Raw genomic sequence first — 16,550 nt, forward strand, 5'->3', positions numbered from 1 at the left:
GCCTATAGCTTTCGAATCTACTACTTCTTCTCCACCATGATCGGTTTCTTTGTCCACATCAACAAGGTTGACGGTATCTGCGCAGCGCCGAAACCAATCATGATCTTCATCTGCAAATTATATCCCCTTCCAAAAATGTGCCTCACTTGCTCCTGAATCTCTGGTGGAAACTTGGCGATGACGTTGGTTGTTTCCAAAAGGAGCTGAACCTGTTCCGTTGGTAGAATACGTTCCAATTCGGACCGTATTACCCTGTTCATGACACTCGTAACGACCGCAAGGATTGCCATTCCGCCCAAGACTTTGAATTGTGCCACAGCACCAGTTCCCACCCCTGAATATATTAGAAAAAGGATTGAAACTTTAGACGCTCCACTTACCAAGATCTCTCTTCTCCACGATGAATGGTACGAGGAGAGTCAATGTGCCATTGAAGAATCCGACTCCAGTTCCAGCCAGAATCTGAAAGACATACTGCGGTGGCCATATTTTCCAGGTTGTAGGCGTCACACAGAGACCGGCAGTCCCAGCGACCTCCAAAAGCCCGCCTGCAAACAAGAAATAGATGGGTGGAATCCTCGTCTTTCCAATAATAAGTGCGCTAATGACAGCTCCCATGGGAACCATGATACTGAAAGGAATCAATCGCGTTCCAGCGACAAATGCCGAATCCCCGTTGACAGTTTGAAAGCGTTGCGGGATCTGAATAGTCGCAACCGTAATGATTGTTCCCGTGAAGAATGTGTTGCTGTACTCATTAGTTAATGTACTCAGATGGGTGAAGAGTGAACCAACAGAACTAGCCCTATGCAAACTCTGCTCTTAATGAAGCGCCATGGAAAAATAGGTTCCGGGAGCGTTCTCTTAGTGGTGACAAACCACGACCATGCTACGAATGCAACCCACATCACACCAGAGATGACCAGTAAGGGTAAGACTACAGCCGCCGCAAAAGATTTGCCATCCGCTGCCTGTTGTAGAGCGGTAATAAGTAACACACTAGCACCTAGTAAAAGCATGGCACCTAATCCATCAACTCTGTTGAGCGACTGGAAGGAAAACTTCGAGGGAGGCGGATTGTTGGACAATTGTGCCAAGTAGCGCTGGTTAGGGAAAACGGTTGGCATAAGAATAATCAATCCCAAAAGAGACAGAGCACCAAGCGGGCAGCTTGATTCGGTATGTCAGCGCCGATTCAACATAAAACTGGTGGACTCACTTCAGTAGGAAAACCCATCTCCACGTAGTGTGGTTGTTGATAGCTCCACCTATGAGCGGCCCAAAGGTTGTTGACATTGTAATCGACATGGTCACAATAGCCGTGTACTTTGGAAATGCATGAGGTGGCACCATCTCGAAGAAAATGATAATGACAAGAGAGTAGACACCCGAAGCACCTAGACCTTGTAAACATCGGCATACGATCCTAAATTTGCATTAGAAAAGAAAGCAGCCGGCCATCCATAACCGAATACTGACAGCTGCGTAAGAGTTTGGGCTGCTCCACAGCCACCCGAAAAAGCTGTGAAGATGAACAGCGATGCGAGCAACAATGGCTTGCGGCCATAGATATCACTCAATTTGGCCCATATGATAACAAAGCCTATTTGGAACGTTTAGTGTTAATGATATGATTTCGGGCTTTAGCGAACTCACCACTGTATGTGAGCAAAAAGCCCGTAAAAATCCAAGAGCTCATGGAAAATCCACGAAGCTCATTTGTAATAGCGATAACTGATGTACTAACAATCGTAGCTTCCATTTGGACTGCAAAGAGTGCTAGCAGAAGCCTGAACAGAATTGTCAGCTAATTTCATTATCACAAGTTTGAGACGGGTAGTAGCATACGCAGCGCTCAGAACGTGAAGCTTCCATCCCGTCAGGTATTCGCTGTCAGGAATCTTTTCTCCGAATGCTGCATCTGCAATATCCGAAGTTTCTTCGTCGTGATTGCCGCTGGTAACAGAGACGTTGGTTGTATCTTGAAGCATGATGTCTTTACTATCGGAATGGCGATGCGCCATCGAGGCACTTCCAGCCTCCAGGTGGTTACGCGGAAATTCCAGCTGTGGGGAATTTCCAATGGTCTTGAGTCGAGAAGAAATTAGACTCTATTTATTCCCACTTAGTACGAACAGCGTTATTCACCAGACGTATTTGAAGGCCATGAAATTGATGTTGGCCCCCTGGCTTTGAAAGGAGGACGTTAGGAAGTTGGCACCCCCGCTTGGTGTTTCACAACATGTTGGGTCAACTCAAGAATCAACAGTCAAGAGTCAAGATTCCAATGCGGATGTGGCACAGCATATGATTCGGCATTTTTACCTGGTAGTCCCCGGTCGGATGTGGGGTATTGACAGCGGAAGACGGATAAATACAACTGCAAAGATGAGTGGTTGGATCGGTTGGCGGTTATGTGGTACAGGGTACGGTAGTAACGGTACGGACATACAGTAATATACAGAGTATTCTCCTGTATAGTACTCGAGCCAAGACCAACCAAGCATCCCATCCTGCAGTGCTACCACATACAGTAATCGCCAAAGAAAGCCGCCCAACGGTCACCACGCACGGGAATCACTTCCTTCCCACTAATGCAGTAATGTAGTATTGCAGCTGCAGAAAGCGCCGTATCCGCTAGTCTTTCGGATGTGGCCCCGTCAAATCCTACTCTCTACGGAGCATCAATCGGAGCACAGTGTTCGCTTCCTGGTTCTTGGGTAGATGGAGTCGTACAAAATAAAGTGTGTGTGTGTGCAGCAGACGACGCCTTGCGCCAAGCTACCGTATCTGTCCGCATATCATACAAAAAGGAAGAACGTCAGTGCCACAATATCTTGATTCGGCGGGTGAAGTGCACCGTACATTAGAAGCTGAGGTTAACGCTGCGGGCGGGTGAAGAGAGAGAGATCCACATGTCTCATTTGCACCTGGCATCCATGTACATGTACTTCGTACCGTACTCCATACGGACAGTACGAAGTACTTCTAGAATGTTACTTGCATCAAAGGATTGAGATGCTGGCAAAACTGCTAAAAGCCGCAAATGAAAGCCAACTGTAGGGTTCAACTGCGGGTCGCCGGGGAGCGGTCTCCTCCGCCTAATATAGTAGGTAGAATCGCAATGGATCCACTGATCGCTCAAAGCAATGCAGCCCCCTGTCCAAGCATGAAGTCTCGGCCGATCAGATTTTACTCCGTAGGGCTCGGAGTGAGTTTCTGGCAGGTGGCGATTGGAGATTCGAGCTTATCAGGCCTTGAAGATCTTTGGCGAGCCCAACATACGGCGGACGTACTCCGTATAAATACCCTGCGGTTGGATCATTAGTCGTTACCAAACTTCCATCACGAGGTCCGTATTATGCGGACACCATTTTTCCGCGTCATGTTGTAAATATAGAACTTCAAATTCTCCAAGTTTCGCAACGAAAAGCCAGTTCAATCGACTTTCGTGCGAGTTGTATACAGTATTAGCTTCAGAACTAAGTCCGTCGACTGAACAATGCGCATCCCCACAATTCTTTGTCTGCATGTCATTAGAGCGCAAACTACAGTACGAAGTAAGTAAAGGCCGTTGCCAAGTCTTACGACGCGATCAACTCACCACCGAGCCCACAAAACAGAGCTCAAACGCGAGCAACGATTAGTGTAAGCTCCAAGCTCCAACGTCAAACCTAACATAGTTAGAGTTCCCGTTGACCCGCTGCCAAATCTGAGTTTAATCGCACGGGATCTTGACCCGTGCCCGTGCTCGATCTTTTGAAGTCTGACATTCCGTACTAATAAGCATACTCCGTAGACCCTGTAGCTAATTTAATCCTACCATGTAGATTTAAGTAGAATGTAGTAAGATGGAGAGGTAAATCCACCGTGTCAAACTTCTCAACATTCAGGATCTAACTATACTAGCATTCGAATAAGGGAAGCGAGATACCGATTTAGAAATTGGAATTCTAGAGGGTTTAAGGAATCCATATGTTTGAATCCCTCTCATAGCTCGCGGATAGTAGCTTAATTAATATTTCATTACTAAGCAGGCACGTCTTACTACACCCCTGCTCTAGCGAATAGACATATTCTTTTGCGCTGCTATTAATACCAGTATTGGAGAATTCAATGGATAGTATCACTACCTCCGCATATCCAGGGAAGGATAGAGGCTTAAACCATAGCGATAAAGAATCATGCGTTCTACACAGACTTTGCGTAATTTAATGTTTATTGAAGGGGGGGTAACAACAAAGGTGGAGATGTAAAGGGATTACGTATACCATTTGACATAAAAGCCTCCACTTTAGAGTCAAAAGGCTATCTTCACCCTGTTCGAAGCTCTCTTGAAAGATAAATGCACCTAGTCACCGAGCTTCACAGACCCTTATGCGATCCTGCCAATTTCGCAAGGGGCCTGGCCACTTTGGACAACAACCCCACTGTGATATAGACGACTTATATGCAGGAGAGAAAATTACTCTTCACTCACGAGTCACGATGCGCTCTACTTGCACTCATTTCATTTTAGCTTGGTCAAAACTCTTATCTTGTAAATGAAGTAAAGCTAAACTGTGGGAGTATTGAAACTTCTCTGCTTTCTTTAGCGCTCTCTCAGCTACGTCCCCCGATAATAGATTCACGCCTCGTAGAAGCCTAATTACAACGCTGCAGCCGCAAGGTATCGATTCCTAAATTAACACACCTTGAGGATTAGCAAACTTCGTATGGCCGATATGTTATAGGCAGTAAAGAAGTACCCTCGTACTCCGTACGGCGCAGCCTTACAACCCCCAGCCTGGACCGAGGATGTGGCCCTGGCTCAGATGACACGTTGACTGCATCAAACTGTTCCTTCTTGCGCAATCATTGGACGCGTGATCGAACGTTTTTCCAATCTGTCAATGATCCGACCCGTGTTCTTGGAATCGCTCCCTGTAGAAAAAGAATAGAAATGTAATTCCGTCATGCAAGTAGTAAGTACTCCGTACATACCAATGCTTTGTGATCACGGTAATATTGCGGATCCTGAATGGCCTAATGCCCTGTCAGAGTCTTCCCCAGGAAATCATTGGCCCGTTCTTTACAGATTTAAGCTTGACTGACACTCCTTACCACTTGTATTCCACTTTTAATAGACGAGAAAATAACACTTTCCTACTCCGTCCAGTTTTCCTGCTCAGCTTAGATCATACCTTGTAGGACTTCTATAGTTGAATAGTGATCACGAAGTCACGCTGTGCCGCACTGTCTTTTCTGTATTTGAATTCAACCATTAGTAGTTAACCCACAAGCCCCACGGCCCGATCCGGGTACATTGCTTTTGCTCCGATACTGGCTGGTACTTCTTTGTTCAAATTGAACGGGATTTCGACTTTCTAAATTTTGATCTTCTTACACTTCTACTGCTCTCTCACTCCTCAAGTGGCGTCTTCTCGATCAACGCCATGGCTCTTCCAGCGGGGGTGTCGATGATGCAGGCACTTGAACAGCTTAACTCGACAGGAAGGCTTGCTGGAAAGCTTACACCCGAGTACTTTGCCGCCAACGAAAGCTGGAAGGTTACCAACACTGTCATTGCGTTGGCTGTTCTTGAAGTATTATTTATTGTGCTGTTTTTCTTTTCTCGGATCAGGATAGGGACGGCGAACGGGTTGGACACCTACCTCATGGTGCCGGCCTTTATTGTTTGTTTTGCCCATCTTATTTTATGCTGGTGTGAGTTCCAAAGTTGTAGGCCTATTCAGCCTGCGTTTCCCTCTTTCCCCGCCGTAGAGTTTCCAGACTAACACCCTACCTAGTATTTGTAAAATATGCAGGTCTAGGCAAACACTGGTACGCTATTGAACCACATGAATGGGTTATGTTCTTAAAGCTTGAGCTTTCTTTATCGATGCTTAATCCTCCTGCCCTTACGCTTCCGAAACTCGCCATTTTGTGTCTATACCTCCGAGTGTTCACGACCAAACCGTACCGTTGGGCCGCCTACTTTATAGGCGTCGTCCTTATTATTACGTGGATCGTATATTTCTGTGTACAGATGGTCATGTGTGTGCCGTTCGCATATCAGTGGGACAAGACTATCCCAAATGGAAAATGTCTCAATCAATTCGCCATCTTTGTGTGGATCGGATTGCCTAGTATTGCAACTGATCTCATGATTATCATTCTTCCTCTACCTATTATATGGAGACTTCAAACATCCATCAATCAAAAGATTGGGCTTACAATAACATTCCTTACGGGTAGTGTGTAAGTTTACCTTCTACACAATTTCAGGATTCTAGATCGAGACTAACATGACTTCCAGGGGAATCGTCACCGCTATCGTCCGCTTTGCTGTCTTTTTGAGACTCACAAAGCCAGAGCTGGACTTGAGCTGGACCGGTGTTGATGTCGTGTTGTGGGCAACGATAGAACCAAGTGTATACTTGATCGCAGCGTGTTTGCCTTCGTTGCGCTCCCTTCTAAACCCCGTATTCAAAGAGTTTGACATGGAAGCTCTCCGAACTCGGTTTCGAATCAAAGACGACAAAGCACCCCCGAACGATATCATAGAAAATATACACCTCTCGGGCATCACGGCGATAAACTCGAGTACTGCGGCGGGTCCTCTCAGTCCGAGCGCGCGGTCTGGGTTCAAGAGACTAAATGAGCCGGCCTGGCCGAACAGCAGCTTCTACAATGGAAATAAAGACACCGGGATGTCGACTTGCTATCGAGAACGAGATTCGGAAGACAGTGGAGAGGGAGGTAGAGCGCATTCACAGACGGAGTTACAAGGAGAAAGTCAATATAGTTATGGAATCGTGGTTCAAAAGGCATTTACAATATCTACAGAACCTATACGGAAATAGGATAGGTCGATAATTAATGTCTTTACGTTTAACATTGTCATTTACTAGAACCTTTGTACGTGCGCCGAAACTCAATCCCCCCTCCGCCACCGTAATGTATTTTTCGTAGCGGTCAATAAATCTTTCTCGCGAATATGACGGCCTGTAGAATACATTATTAGTAGACGGGACTTTTGAATGTGACAAGAGAGGTCACGGAATTCTTAGTGCTGAGATTTACAAGTAACCGGCAAACTGTTTTACGAACTTCTATATTTATCTTCCTCTCTAATATCTCATGCTTAATGCTATGTTGCCCAGGCCAAGTATCAACTTCCCTACCCCTCCAGCAATACCCATCACCGTGTAGAAGGCCTAGCTTTGCCCATATCCAAGGCCATTAGAATTTCCCCTTCTATGCGCACGCCAGTACAGGCATCCAAATCTTTCATTACAATCATGAGGACAGCTCTTACTGCGAGGACAAATCTCGATGTGTTCCTTGCATATTATGATCTTTGTTCGCCGCAGCCGTGTTTGGTGGCCTGCGCATTGGTGCCATTCGACTAATTTTCTCTCTTCGACTTTTTGTTTGGAATGGCAGCTGCCCATTTAAAGGTTATATATCTCTGACGATCTTGTTTCGACGATGTTTTAAAGAAGCTGAGATAGGGTATATGTTTTCTGTCGAGAGTTGAAAGAGTTGGTATGGTATATGGAAGTGGTTTGCTTGATAAAACAGCTGCACCTTTTAACTACGACGATGGGCGTTCAGCATTATAGATTATTATGACAAACATCTAATACAAGTGCGTAGTCAAATTTGAAGCGTCTTTGATTCTTCATCGTCCAGTTGCACAAATATGCGCTTCAGTATACTCGCTGTAGACAAGGTCATTAAATCTCCGCAGTCCATTTGCGCAACATTCGTGCTTTATTGACCGTCAACACTTACATATAATGGTTTGAGGTGTTTACTACGTGGACATCTAACTTAGCTATGAATTTTGTAATTATGTGGACATCTATCAGTATCCGATCACTGGTTGAAATCTGTACGGTATGTAGAGTCAACAAATTCCAAAGATTGGGCTGTAAAGTCCTCTCGGATTGTTCAACGAGCCACATCTTGACTGTAAGATGCTTTTGAGGTAACTTTGCCGTCTGAATTATCTCTCTGCGGACAATCTTCAACTTTTCCAAGCGATAATAACGTCTCATTTGTGTCACGGAAAATAAATGGGAGTCGCTTGGTTGAATGGCGGCTATTCAGATGGCATTCAATAACTACAATCGCTCCTGTGATTCAAGCGGCCTACCTTATGAGTCGTGTATCAAGGCTCAACATGTCTCTCTTAAGACCTTCCAGATTTACCCGCTGCCTCACCCAATAGCAGCCTATTGACCTGAATTTTGAAGTGTCAGGAGTACTGTCCAAGTCTGTTCACCTCTCTAGACCACTTTTCGCCGCGCGCATCATTCGCGGGTTTCTTCTTCTGTCCAATGACTCGACATTGGAAAAGCTTCTTTTGTTAGGACAACGATCGATGTGTAATTCGCACGTCGGCTGGGTTGGCATGGCCTATACAGGAAACATTTGCGGTCGGCTGTCGTTCTTTGACCCGTAATTCCCCATGGTGCTTTAGACAAAACCTCCGTTGCTGCGATTTGGGTAAGGTCAGGTGCTTAGCAAGACATCATTGGCGATGGTAGCAAAGCCTGAGTTTGTTCTGTAAAGGTCGGCTATCAAGAGATATAGGAACGTTTCCAATAAATGGTTGAGGTGAAGATTATTATATTAATGCTTTTAATTTCGTTTTCTTTGGTGTCATTGAGGTAGCGGTCCCCAGATAACTCTCACGTGGTATTTTTACACATCCAGTGGTACTTGATTTACTGCTTAAGCATTTAATGTTCGCAATTGAAGAGTGCCCATTGTTGTTCCTTCTATCCATATGAATCCGCCCAGCAGAATGTGTTCCGCCATTTAGGTATAAACGAAGAGATGCTGTAAATCCGATATAGGTTTTCCTTGAAGTTCCAGAATAGAGTATTCTTTATTAGAATTGATCTTACTTGCAGATTAAAGGGTTTTCATTTGCTAAAGCTAAAAGCAATCTTTATTGATCGCTTCCGCCAAATGAACATTCTTGTACAGTGGTTTTCACAACGCAAATCCTTGCTGTCATGGTATCATATCCAGTGTGTATATATATATATATATTATAATCAGAACTTGGGGAAAGAGCCTTGTGATACTACAAGCGCAGCACATATTATACACATTGTCTCTTCGCATCTGCCAATTGAATCTGCTTGCAGACGACCTTTTCCTATAAGTCCGTTTCTTACAGCTATTCCCTCTTCTTGTTATATCCTCAGAAAGGGACATCAATCCCTCTTTCGACAAGATTCAATAGAGTATTACACCCACTACTGTTCCACAATCGAAGTCATTAATAATCTGTGGTGCACGCGCGCCATATGAAAATGGAAGATTATTCAGTGGTCTCTTTCTTTTGGCTTCTCTGACTAATCCGAACCTTGGAAACGAACTTTTATGAGAAATGGCTTGTCATGAGGGGTTACATGGATTAGTCGATGACAAAAAAAACCGTCACTAGATACAAACTAGGTAGACCGGTTACTCTCTTAAAGCCCAGGTATAAAGTTTCAAAGCCCCCACACAAACCTAAAATGTACTTCCGTTCAACCCATTACTAAACAGCATGAAAAGGTTTCTAGGAACCTTGAAATTCACCGACGAGGAGAAACACTGGCGCAGGATGATGCTCGCATGCAAAGGTCATGGAGCCCTAAGTAAAGATGGAAAGTTTGAAGAAGGCAGCCACCGGATGCATCTGCAGAACTGTGGGAATAGAGGTATCTGCTGCCCCCATGAATGTGATGAGTGTCGTTCACTGCGGGGAAGAGAAGCAGATAGCCATAAATGGTTAATGAGGTTTCAATGAGAAATGCAAACTTAGTCGCTGAATCTGAAATATTTTTTCTGGGATGCATTTGATGTCATAGAAGCTGTGTCATAGGAGCGAAAGTCATGGCTGGTGATTGCCCCCCTGAATCATAAGCGGTGAATGCTTGGCATTTTAACCCCGCCTCCTTTTTAAGCGAAGATGATGATCTGGTGATCCTTGCCCAAAGCGTCAAAGAGCAAAGCATAGTATCAGTGTGTCAGTAAGGATTTAAACAGGAATCTGCTAACTAGTATTTCCATATTCGTTCTATTTGTCAATACAACAATGCAGGGCCTTCCTATCGATCCACGTTTGCTTTACCAGCTGCATTCCCTACCATCTCCAGTTTCACAACGTTCCTCTATTGATACGCGCCGGGCGATCAGATATCTGCTATGCGGAGTCTTCAGCTGACACGCTATGCAACCTCCCTACTGCACTGCACATATTATTGATTAAAGCTGTAAGTTGTACGACGATTGAATGTGACCACTAGCACTGCACTTTAATATCGCGTCGCTTTGCTTTAAGGCCATGCATGGATTGTTTGTCAGAATGAACTGCCGGCATGATGCAAGTCACAAAGACGCAGAGTACCGACTTTGTTTGTTCAGAATTCTTGATTTGCAAAAGTCTATTATTTCAACCCTACTATCTTCCATACCTGATAAAACACTCTGTTCGCAGGCGGTGTAGAGGCTAGGCACTCTTTATAGCTGCGGCTTAGGGGGTCTGCAACTGTTTTTGGCATTAGTCCTGCCTGACAAGACTGGAACTAAGTGCATAGGCGGTGTGTGATAAGGATGCAGGAGGTGCGGCAGACAGCTTGGGAAAAGAGGTGATATAAGGGGAAAGCGGTTAGGGAATGCATTTGACGACAAGGAGCTAATTTGAGGCTGTTTTTGACTTCTTTAGAGCTCTCACTCCTAGTTTTCAATAGGGGACATAAATATATTTCTCTAGATACACTCACTTGACGTTGTGCTAGTAGCTAGCGCCGTCGTACATGGTGTTTGACTTGTATAGGATGTTGATGGAACAAATTAACAATCAACAATAAACATTCCGTTCTCTGCCGTCATTGAGCGTCATCTAAGAAATCTAACATTCTCTATTCAAGTTAACCAACCATCCTTTTTTAAACGTATTGCAGCGAGCTTCACAGCTTCCAAATGACAATATCTTTGCAGTTTGCAAGTTGCAAGTGCATGGGTTGCTTTTTGCTGCTGACGTTTTCTTGGTTGGAGTATAGAATTAATACAAACACAAACACGAATAGTATAGCATAAGAGGGCCTCCCTATGAAATTTACAATGCTGTCAAGAAATGCTCTACTGTCATTCTGCTACTTCATTCAAAATACCTTGTATCCGCAACGTTTAAAAGTTCCAGGGCCAGGATATCTTGAAATGGAAACCGAGGACTGATTATATAATAAAGCGTTCTACTCATTCAAGTATCGAATTTCTTTTTTGCTTCTTGCTCCTCGCAGCAGCCGGGTGTGTTTTAATACTTGCTGTTATTCAACTCATAACAATCTATATTCTTTGGCAAATAAATAGCATTTAGTATGCACTCAACATCTTCGTCAAGCTTTTACGATCAATATATAAATCCATTCGCGTCACTGAATACTATGCTATGCAATTGCCTGGTCCTTGTAACCAAGGCAGAGCTATTTACTTTTGAGACTCCTGATCATTTATAGTAGTTTATTTGCGTTTTCACAGGCCCCGAGGATATGGGTCAACTGACTCTTCCCAGGCTCCAATAATTTCATCGCAGCATTATTCACTATCAAGAGATATCCTGCTGTCAGTCATATCCTGTTGTTATTCATATCCTTCCTCTACATGCTATACGACCAGCAAACCAATACCAACAACATCCCCAATCCCAACTACAAATGCCGAATATATATATCAAGAGCTATTTGGCACCACGTCACAGCGCCACGATAATCTTCACGTTCTAGTGTGTTAGCGTTCGCATTAGAAAGGCATTCATATCTATACATTATTTACCGCAAGTGCTGGAGTGCTTCTAGAAGCAAGTCCTTACTATTCAGCCAAAACTAATCTTCAACGCTGGATGGCTCGTCTCTTCTGCACACGGAAAGAGCACATGTACATGTTAATTTAAGAATAAGCCTTTTAGCAAGAACCCGAAATCGAAACCCAAAACGCTTATCTCACGAACCAGCGGGCCATGATATCTGCTTGCTCTGCATTATCGCTCGTTAAACGGTACTTTATCTACACCCGACAAGAATTATCTTCCAACTTTCATATCTTACGAGTTTCTTTTTTACCGCGCCGTTGGGAAATCTTGTCTAAAACACAAAGAAACGTACTTGTTATCAATAATCCACTGCTGCCGTTAATTCCCAGTCTTCATTTAGAAGACGTAGAATAGGATGACCAAAGGATAGATGCGAATAGGAGCTCACTCCACGGAATACATAACGCCTATTAGTTTGCAAAAAAGGGTGGAAAGTAGAGGGCAAGATCTACCAACTATCCCGAACCTTGTATGAATTCTTATTACCTAGGTACTTTCCACAATATTCCTTCTATTCGGCGTTCGTTCGCACCCGAGAGATATATAGAGCGGACGCACGCTTGTATTACGTATAGGAAAATGAAAAAGATACTTACTGTGCCTATAACTTGCATATCATACCTTCCTTCTATCTAGATGGACTAATTATAAACCCCACCCCACTCCTTACATAACAGCATTGCCCCTCCCCCTCCCCCTCCCCTCTACTCCACTCATATCATACATCTCCACTCACCACACTCCACAGCCTATCTAACCCACTTGCTTCCTAGCAATACCCGCAGTTAATGAATCCCATAATCCCATAATCCCAGAACCAGAACCAGACCCAGAACCAGAACCAGAACCAGGAGTAGGGAAAGAAAGAGAAGTTGGCTTTGAAAGACGTGTTTTGCTTTACTTTTCCCAAAAGAAGGGGAGGGAGTTGGTATACGGTGCTGTGCTATGCTGTGCTATGCTGTCGAGAAAGTATTTGCTGGTATTCAAACGGTATATATGTTCGTTTATTTATTCGTTTGGGGGGATTTGAGGAGGTGAATGATGGGATATGATGAAGCATGTTGCAATGGTAGAGCGTCAAAGAGGGTAGAAAGACGCAGCGGGTCCCGTGCTGTCCAGGAAGTGTATCTACTTTCAGCTCCACTTGTGTTGTGTTGGGGATGTAAGGAGTTGAGAATAGAGATATGGATAGTTCACATCACTCTCAAAAGAAGGCGTCACGATGGAACAAAAGCAGTATATTCAAAGAGCCACATGCACATGCACTACCAAACAACCCTTCTTACGCCCCTCAAATCATCTACATTCAGTATATCCACGCCCTCCCTAATCAGGACATCCCAAACATGATTCCTTAAGCCCAGCGGCCAAGACGGTAGATCCCAATACCTAGCTTTCAAACCGCGTCTATGCGCGCCTCTGATCTGGCCTCGGATGATCTTCATTTGCTTTGGAGTAAGGCGAGCGCGCCAGATGCGGCCGACTGCTTTGTGGAAGGAGACGGACGCGTAGTAGGAGTTTAGCTCGTTGAAGGAACTGTTTGCTGTGGTGCCGGAAAGACCTTGGCCGACGTTGTGGAGGGGCGTGGAAGGCATGTCTGAGGCTTCGTCTCCTTCGAGGGGATCGGATGAGGGATGGCGCGCTTCCCACATTGTCTCGAGGGGGGCGTCGAAAAAGGCATCGCGGTAGGTGGAGTTTGCGGTCAGGACGTCGAAGGGGGTGTTTCCTGTGCCGACGACTGTTATGGGACGTTTGTGGAGGGTGTTGTCTTGTACGAATGTCAACCAGCCTTTTTCTCGCAGCGGTTCGAGTTGTGCGAGGACCCAGGGCCAGGTTTCGGGGCCGGAGGTTTTGACATCTATAAGTAGTGTGAGGGAAACATCTGGATCGGTGTCGAATACGCCATGGCTTGTGCCGTTGTAGAATTCGGTGTTTGGGTTCTGGTCTTCCAGTATTTTGACCAGTGGATTTACATAGAGACTTTGGAAGGTTCTATTTCTGATCAAACTCGCAGTGTTATGCCCAACAAACAGCTCATTATCAAAAAGCCATACATCGGCTTCTGTGCCGGTGCAGCCTGCTCGCAAGCCCGAGAACAGTGGGACACGGCGCCAGTAGTCATTGTGGGAATGGCAGGCTATGGGGAGGATGTCCCGGGTGAAATCGGTAGGGTACCAGGAGAGGCCTTCTGAGGAAGTCCCAGGCTGTCCCCAATTTTGCAGAACGTGGTCAATGTCGGAGGTCCAGAAAAGGGAGGCGAGGATTAGGACGAGGTTTGTGGTGAGGAGGAATGCTCTGGTATGTGCTGTCAGAATTGTCTTTGGGAAGGTGGGGGAGGTAGGAAAGGGGAGGGATGAAAAGGAAGAAAGAATAGGGGAGGAAAAGGTTAAGGAAAAGGAAAGGAAGGAAAAGATCAGACATACAAGATGGTCAAGCCAGATATGCCACCAAAGATACAGTAATTGAACCACGTCCTCTGCCGAGTTCTTCTCCGCTTCACTCTCTTGGTGGAATATAACTTTTGCAATTCCGCATCCCCTTCAACGTCGCTTTTTTCTTTTTCTCTCGCCTGCCGCAGGACTTTCTTCCTTCGCGCTCGTACGGGCATTATCCTCCACCAAACGTTATCCTTTGGCCTCCTCTGAACAAATGCATCGCCATCGTCGGTGTCGAAGGAATTGAGTGGTTTGCAAAGGGAGTCGGATGTTGAGGTCGAGGAGGTATCGTCATGGTCGTATTCGGTAGTAGAAATGGGACATGGGAGGAATTGGTGGGTTTGGTGGGTTCTCAGAGAATGGGCCATGATGATTTGACGATCTCGAGAGCGACTGGACTGAACCCGACTAGGACTGGACCGGCTTGGCACTTTCTTGGCATTCAATCAATGGAGAGAGAGAGAGAGAAAGTCCAGAGAAGTGTTGCCATGAGTGAAATCCAAAGAAGGAGAGAATTTGTGCAATATGTACGTTTCCAGGGGGTGAGAGAGAGGCGCAGTGAGTTAGTTGTATTAATTCGTCGGTGGACGTGATTTTGGCGTTCCTTGGGGCCAGAATGTCACTGGTCTTGGTTGGATGGGTAAGCATATACGAGACTGACGAGTTGGAATGCCATCGAGGGAGGAGACAGTCGTAGATATATATATAGAGAGAGAGAGAGAGAGATTCACAGGTAGGTGATATACAGTATAATAGATGGGGAAAATAGAAGAAGAAAGGAAAGGCTGGTATAGGTCCCTACTTGTGTGAATAGTATGCCTCTCAGACCTTCCAGACCCCCAGCTTGTCCCCACGTGGAGAAGAGAGTGGTGGTTCTAGCGGAAGAGATAATCAAGAGTGGGGGAAATATATCTGCCTTTCTACAGTTTTTTCCGGAGGTTAAATAATTAGTTAAACCACGGTAAATGACGATATAATTATAGATCTCCTCTCCTACTGTCCTTCCTATGGTAGTGTTGGATTATCCGTCTTACTCGCCATGCTAAGCTTTTACCGGGATCGCACCGCACCGGCATATCTGAGACCCTGACAAAGTAAAAAAAACTTATCGCAGCACTCACTCACTCACTCCACCAAGAAAATCCAAACAAAATACATAATCCAAAACACCGCAACACAATCCTGAGACGCGCACAACCTTTGTCACCCACAGCTCAGACGCGCACAAGGCACAGGCACAAGCACAGTCCCCACAATGCCTCACAAACACACTCGCAAAGGTCCTACCGATAAATCCACGTTCGTTACACCACCCTGGGTACACCTCTCTTCCACATCCCAAGCTAACCTGCTCCCTCCAGCACCGACCTCCCCCCCACCACCCTCGCAACCCCCCTCCCAGTCTCCAAATCCGCCAACGAAAACGGCGTCTTCACCAGCTCGCTCACGAACACGCGACGCGGCAACAAGAAGAGAAAGCGCAATGTAGATACCGCAGATGACACGCCCAAGGCGTTTGCGCGGCTGATGGCCTTTTCGGCGGGGAAGAGGATGGCCAAGGGATTGGATGACGGGGTTCGGGTGCCGAAGAAGAAGAAGATCAAGGTGGAAGAGGATGCGGGTCTGCCCGCGAAGCAAGAAGAGCAAGCCGTGGCCAAGACGCCAATGCCGACGATAAAACCCGGGGAGCGTATGGCTGAGTTTTCAGCCAGAGTTGATGCCGCTTTGCCTGTCAGCGGGCTGATTAATAAAACGGCCAAGGGGGGGAAAGATCCGTTGGGATTGAAGGTGGGACGGACCAAGAAGGAGAAGAAGATGCAGAGGATGTATGCGGAGTGGCGGGAACAAGATGTGCGCATAAAAGAGAAGCGGGAGGCGGCGCTGGAGGAGAAGGAGATGGATGAGCTGGAGGAGGGGGGAGGGTGGACAGGTCGTTTGGGCAGATTCTAGTGCTTCTACGTCTTCGAGTAAGAAGAAGAAGGGGAAGGGGAAGAAAAAGAGGGTTGTGGGGGAGATTGAGGACGGGGAGAATGATCCGTGGGCTAAGATCCAACGGGAGCGAGGGGGGAAGGTGGCATTTGGAGATGTGGTGCAAGCGCCTCCTGTGTTTACCAAAGCGCCGAGGGAGAAGTTCAAGGTGAGGGGCGCGGGGGTGGAGGTTGGGGACGTGCCGAAGGCGAGTGGGAGTTTGAGGCGGAGGGAGGAGTTGGGGGAGGTGAGGAGGAGTATTGTGGAGGGGTAGTAGGGCGATGATG

General features: G+C 45.9%; 4 protein-coding genes across 4 annotated transcripts; 2 read left to right on the forward strand and 2 right to left on the reverse strand.

Annotated features, from left to right (window-relative positions):
- Positions 1–20: 20 nt before the first annotated feature.
- On the reverse strand, positions 21–1,991 carry DEP3 (Efflux pump; the record flags this gene model as incomplete). The annotated part of the gene is made up of 7 exons (XM_031153243.1): positions 21–334; positions 381–748; positions 796–1,170; positions 1,220–1,426; positions 1,480–1,603; positions 1,657–1,807; positions 1,863–1,991. The coding sequence occupies 7 exons, from the start codon at positions 1,989–1,991 to the stop codon at positions 21–23; spliced, it is 1,668 nt and encodes a 555-aa protein (XP_031002150.1).
- Positions 1,992–5,435: 3,444 nt separating this feature from the next.
- Positions 5,436–6,845, forward strand: LHYA1_G008324 (uncharacterized protein; the record flags this gene model as incomplete). Its single annotated transcript, XM_031153244.1, has 3 exons — positions 5,436–5,706; positions 5,790–6,240; positions 6,299–6,845. The coding sequence occupies 3 exons, from the start codon at positions 5,436–5,438 to the stop codon at positions 6,843–6,845; spliced, it is 1,269 nt and encodes a 422-aa protein (XP_031002154.1).
- Positions 6,846–13,125: 6,280 nt separating this feature from the next.
- LHYA1_G008325 (Altered inheritance of mitochondria protein 6-like protein) lies at positions 13,126–14,663 on the reverse strand (the record flags this gene model as incomplete). The annotated part of the gene is made up of 2 exons (XM_031153245.1): positions 13,126–14,155; positions 14,284–14,663. The coding sequence occupies 2 exons, from the start codon at positions 14,661–14,663 to the stop codon at positions 13,126–13,128; spliced, it is 1,410 nt and encodes a 469-aa protein (XP_031002153.1).
- Positions 14,664–15,550: 887 nt separating this feature from the next.
- LHYA1_G008326 (uncharacterized protein) lies at positions 15,551–16,245 on the forward strand (the record flags this gene model as incomplete). The annotated part of the gene is made up of 2 exons (XM_031153246.1): positions 15,551–15,594; positions 15,657–16,245. 2 exons carry the CDS (start codon positions 15,551–15,553, stop codon positions 16,243–16,245), a joined length of 633 nt encoding a protein of 210 aa, XP_031002155.1.
- Positions 16,246–16,550: the final 305 nt, after the last annotated feature.

This window comes from Lachnellula hyalina, assembly GCF_007821495.1.
Source record: "Lachnellula hyalina strain CBS 185.66 chromosome Unknown contig00185, whole genome shotgun sequence".
NCBI classification, from domain to species: domain Eukaryota; kingdom Fungi; phylum Ascomycota; class Leotiomycetes; order Helotiales; family Lachnaceae; genus Lachnellula; species Lachnellula hyalina.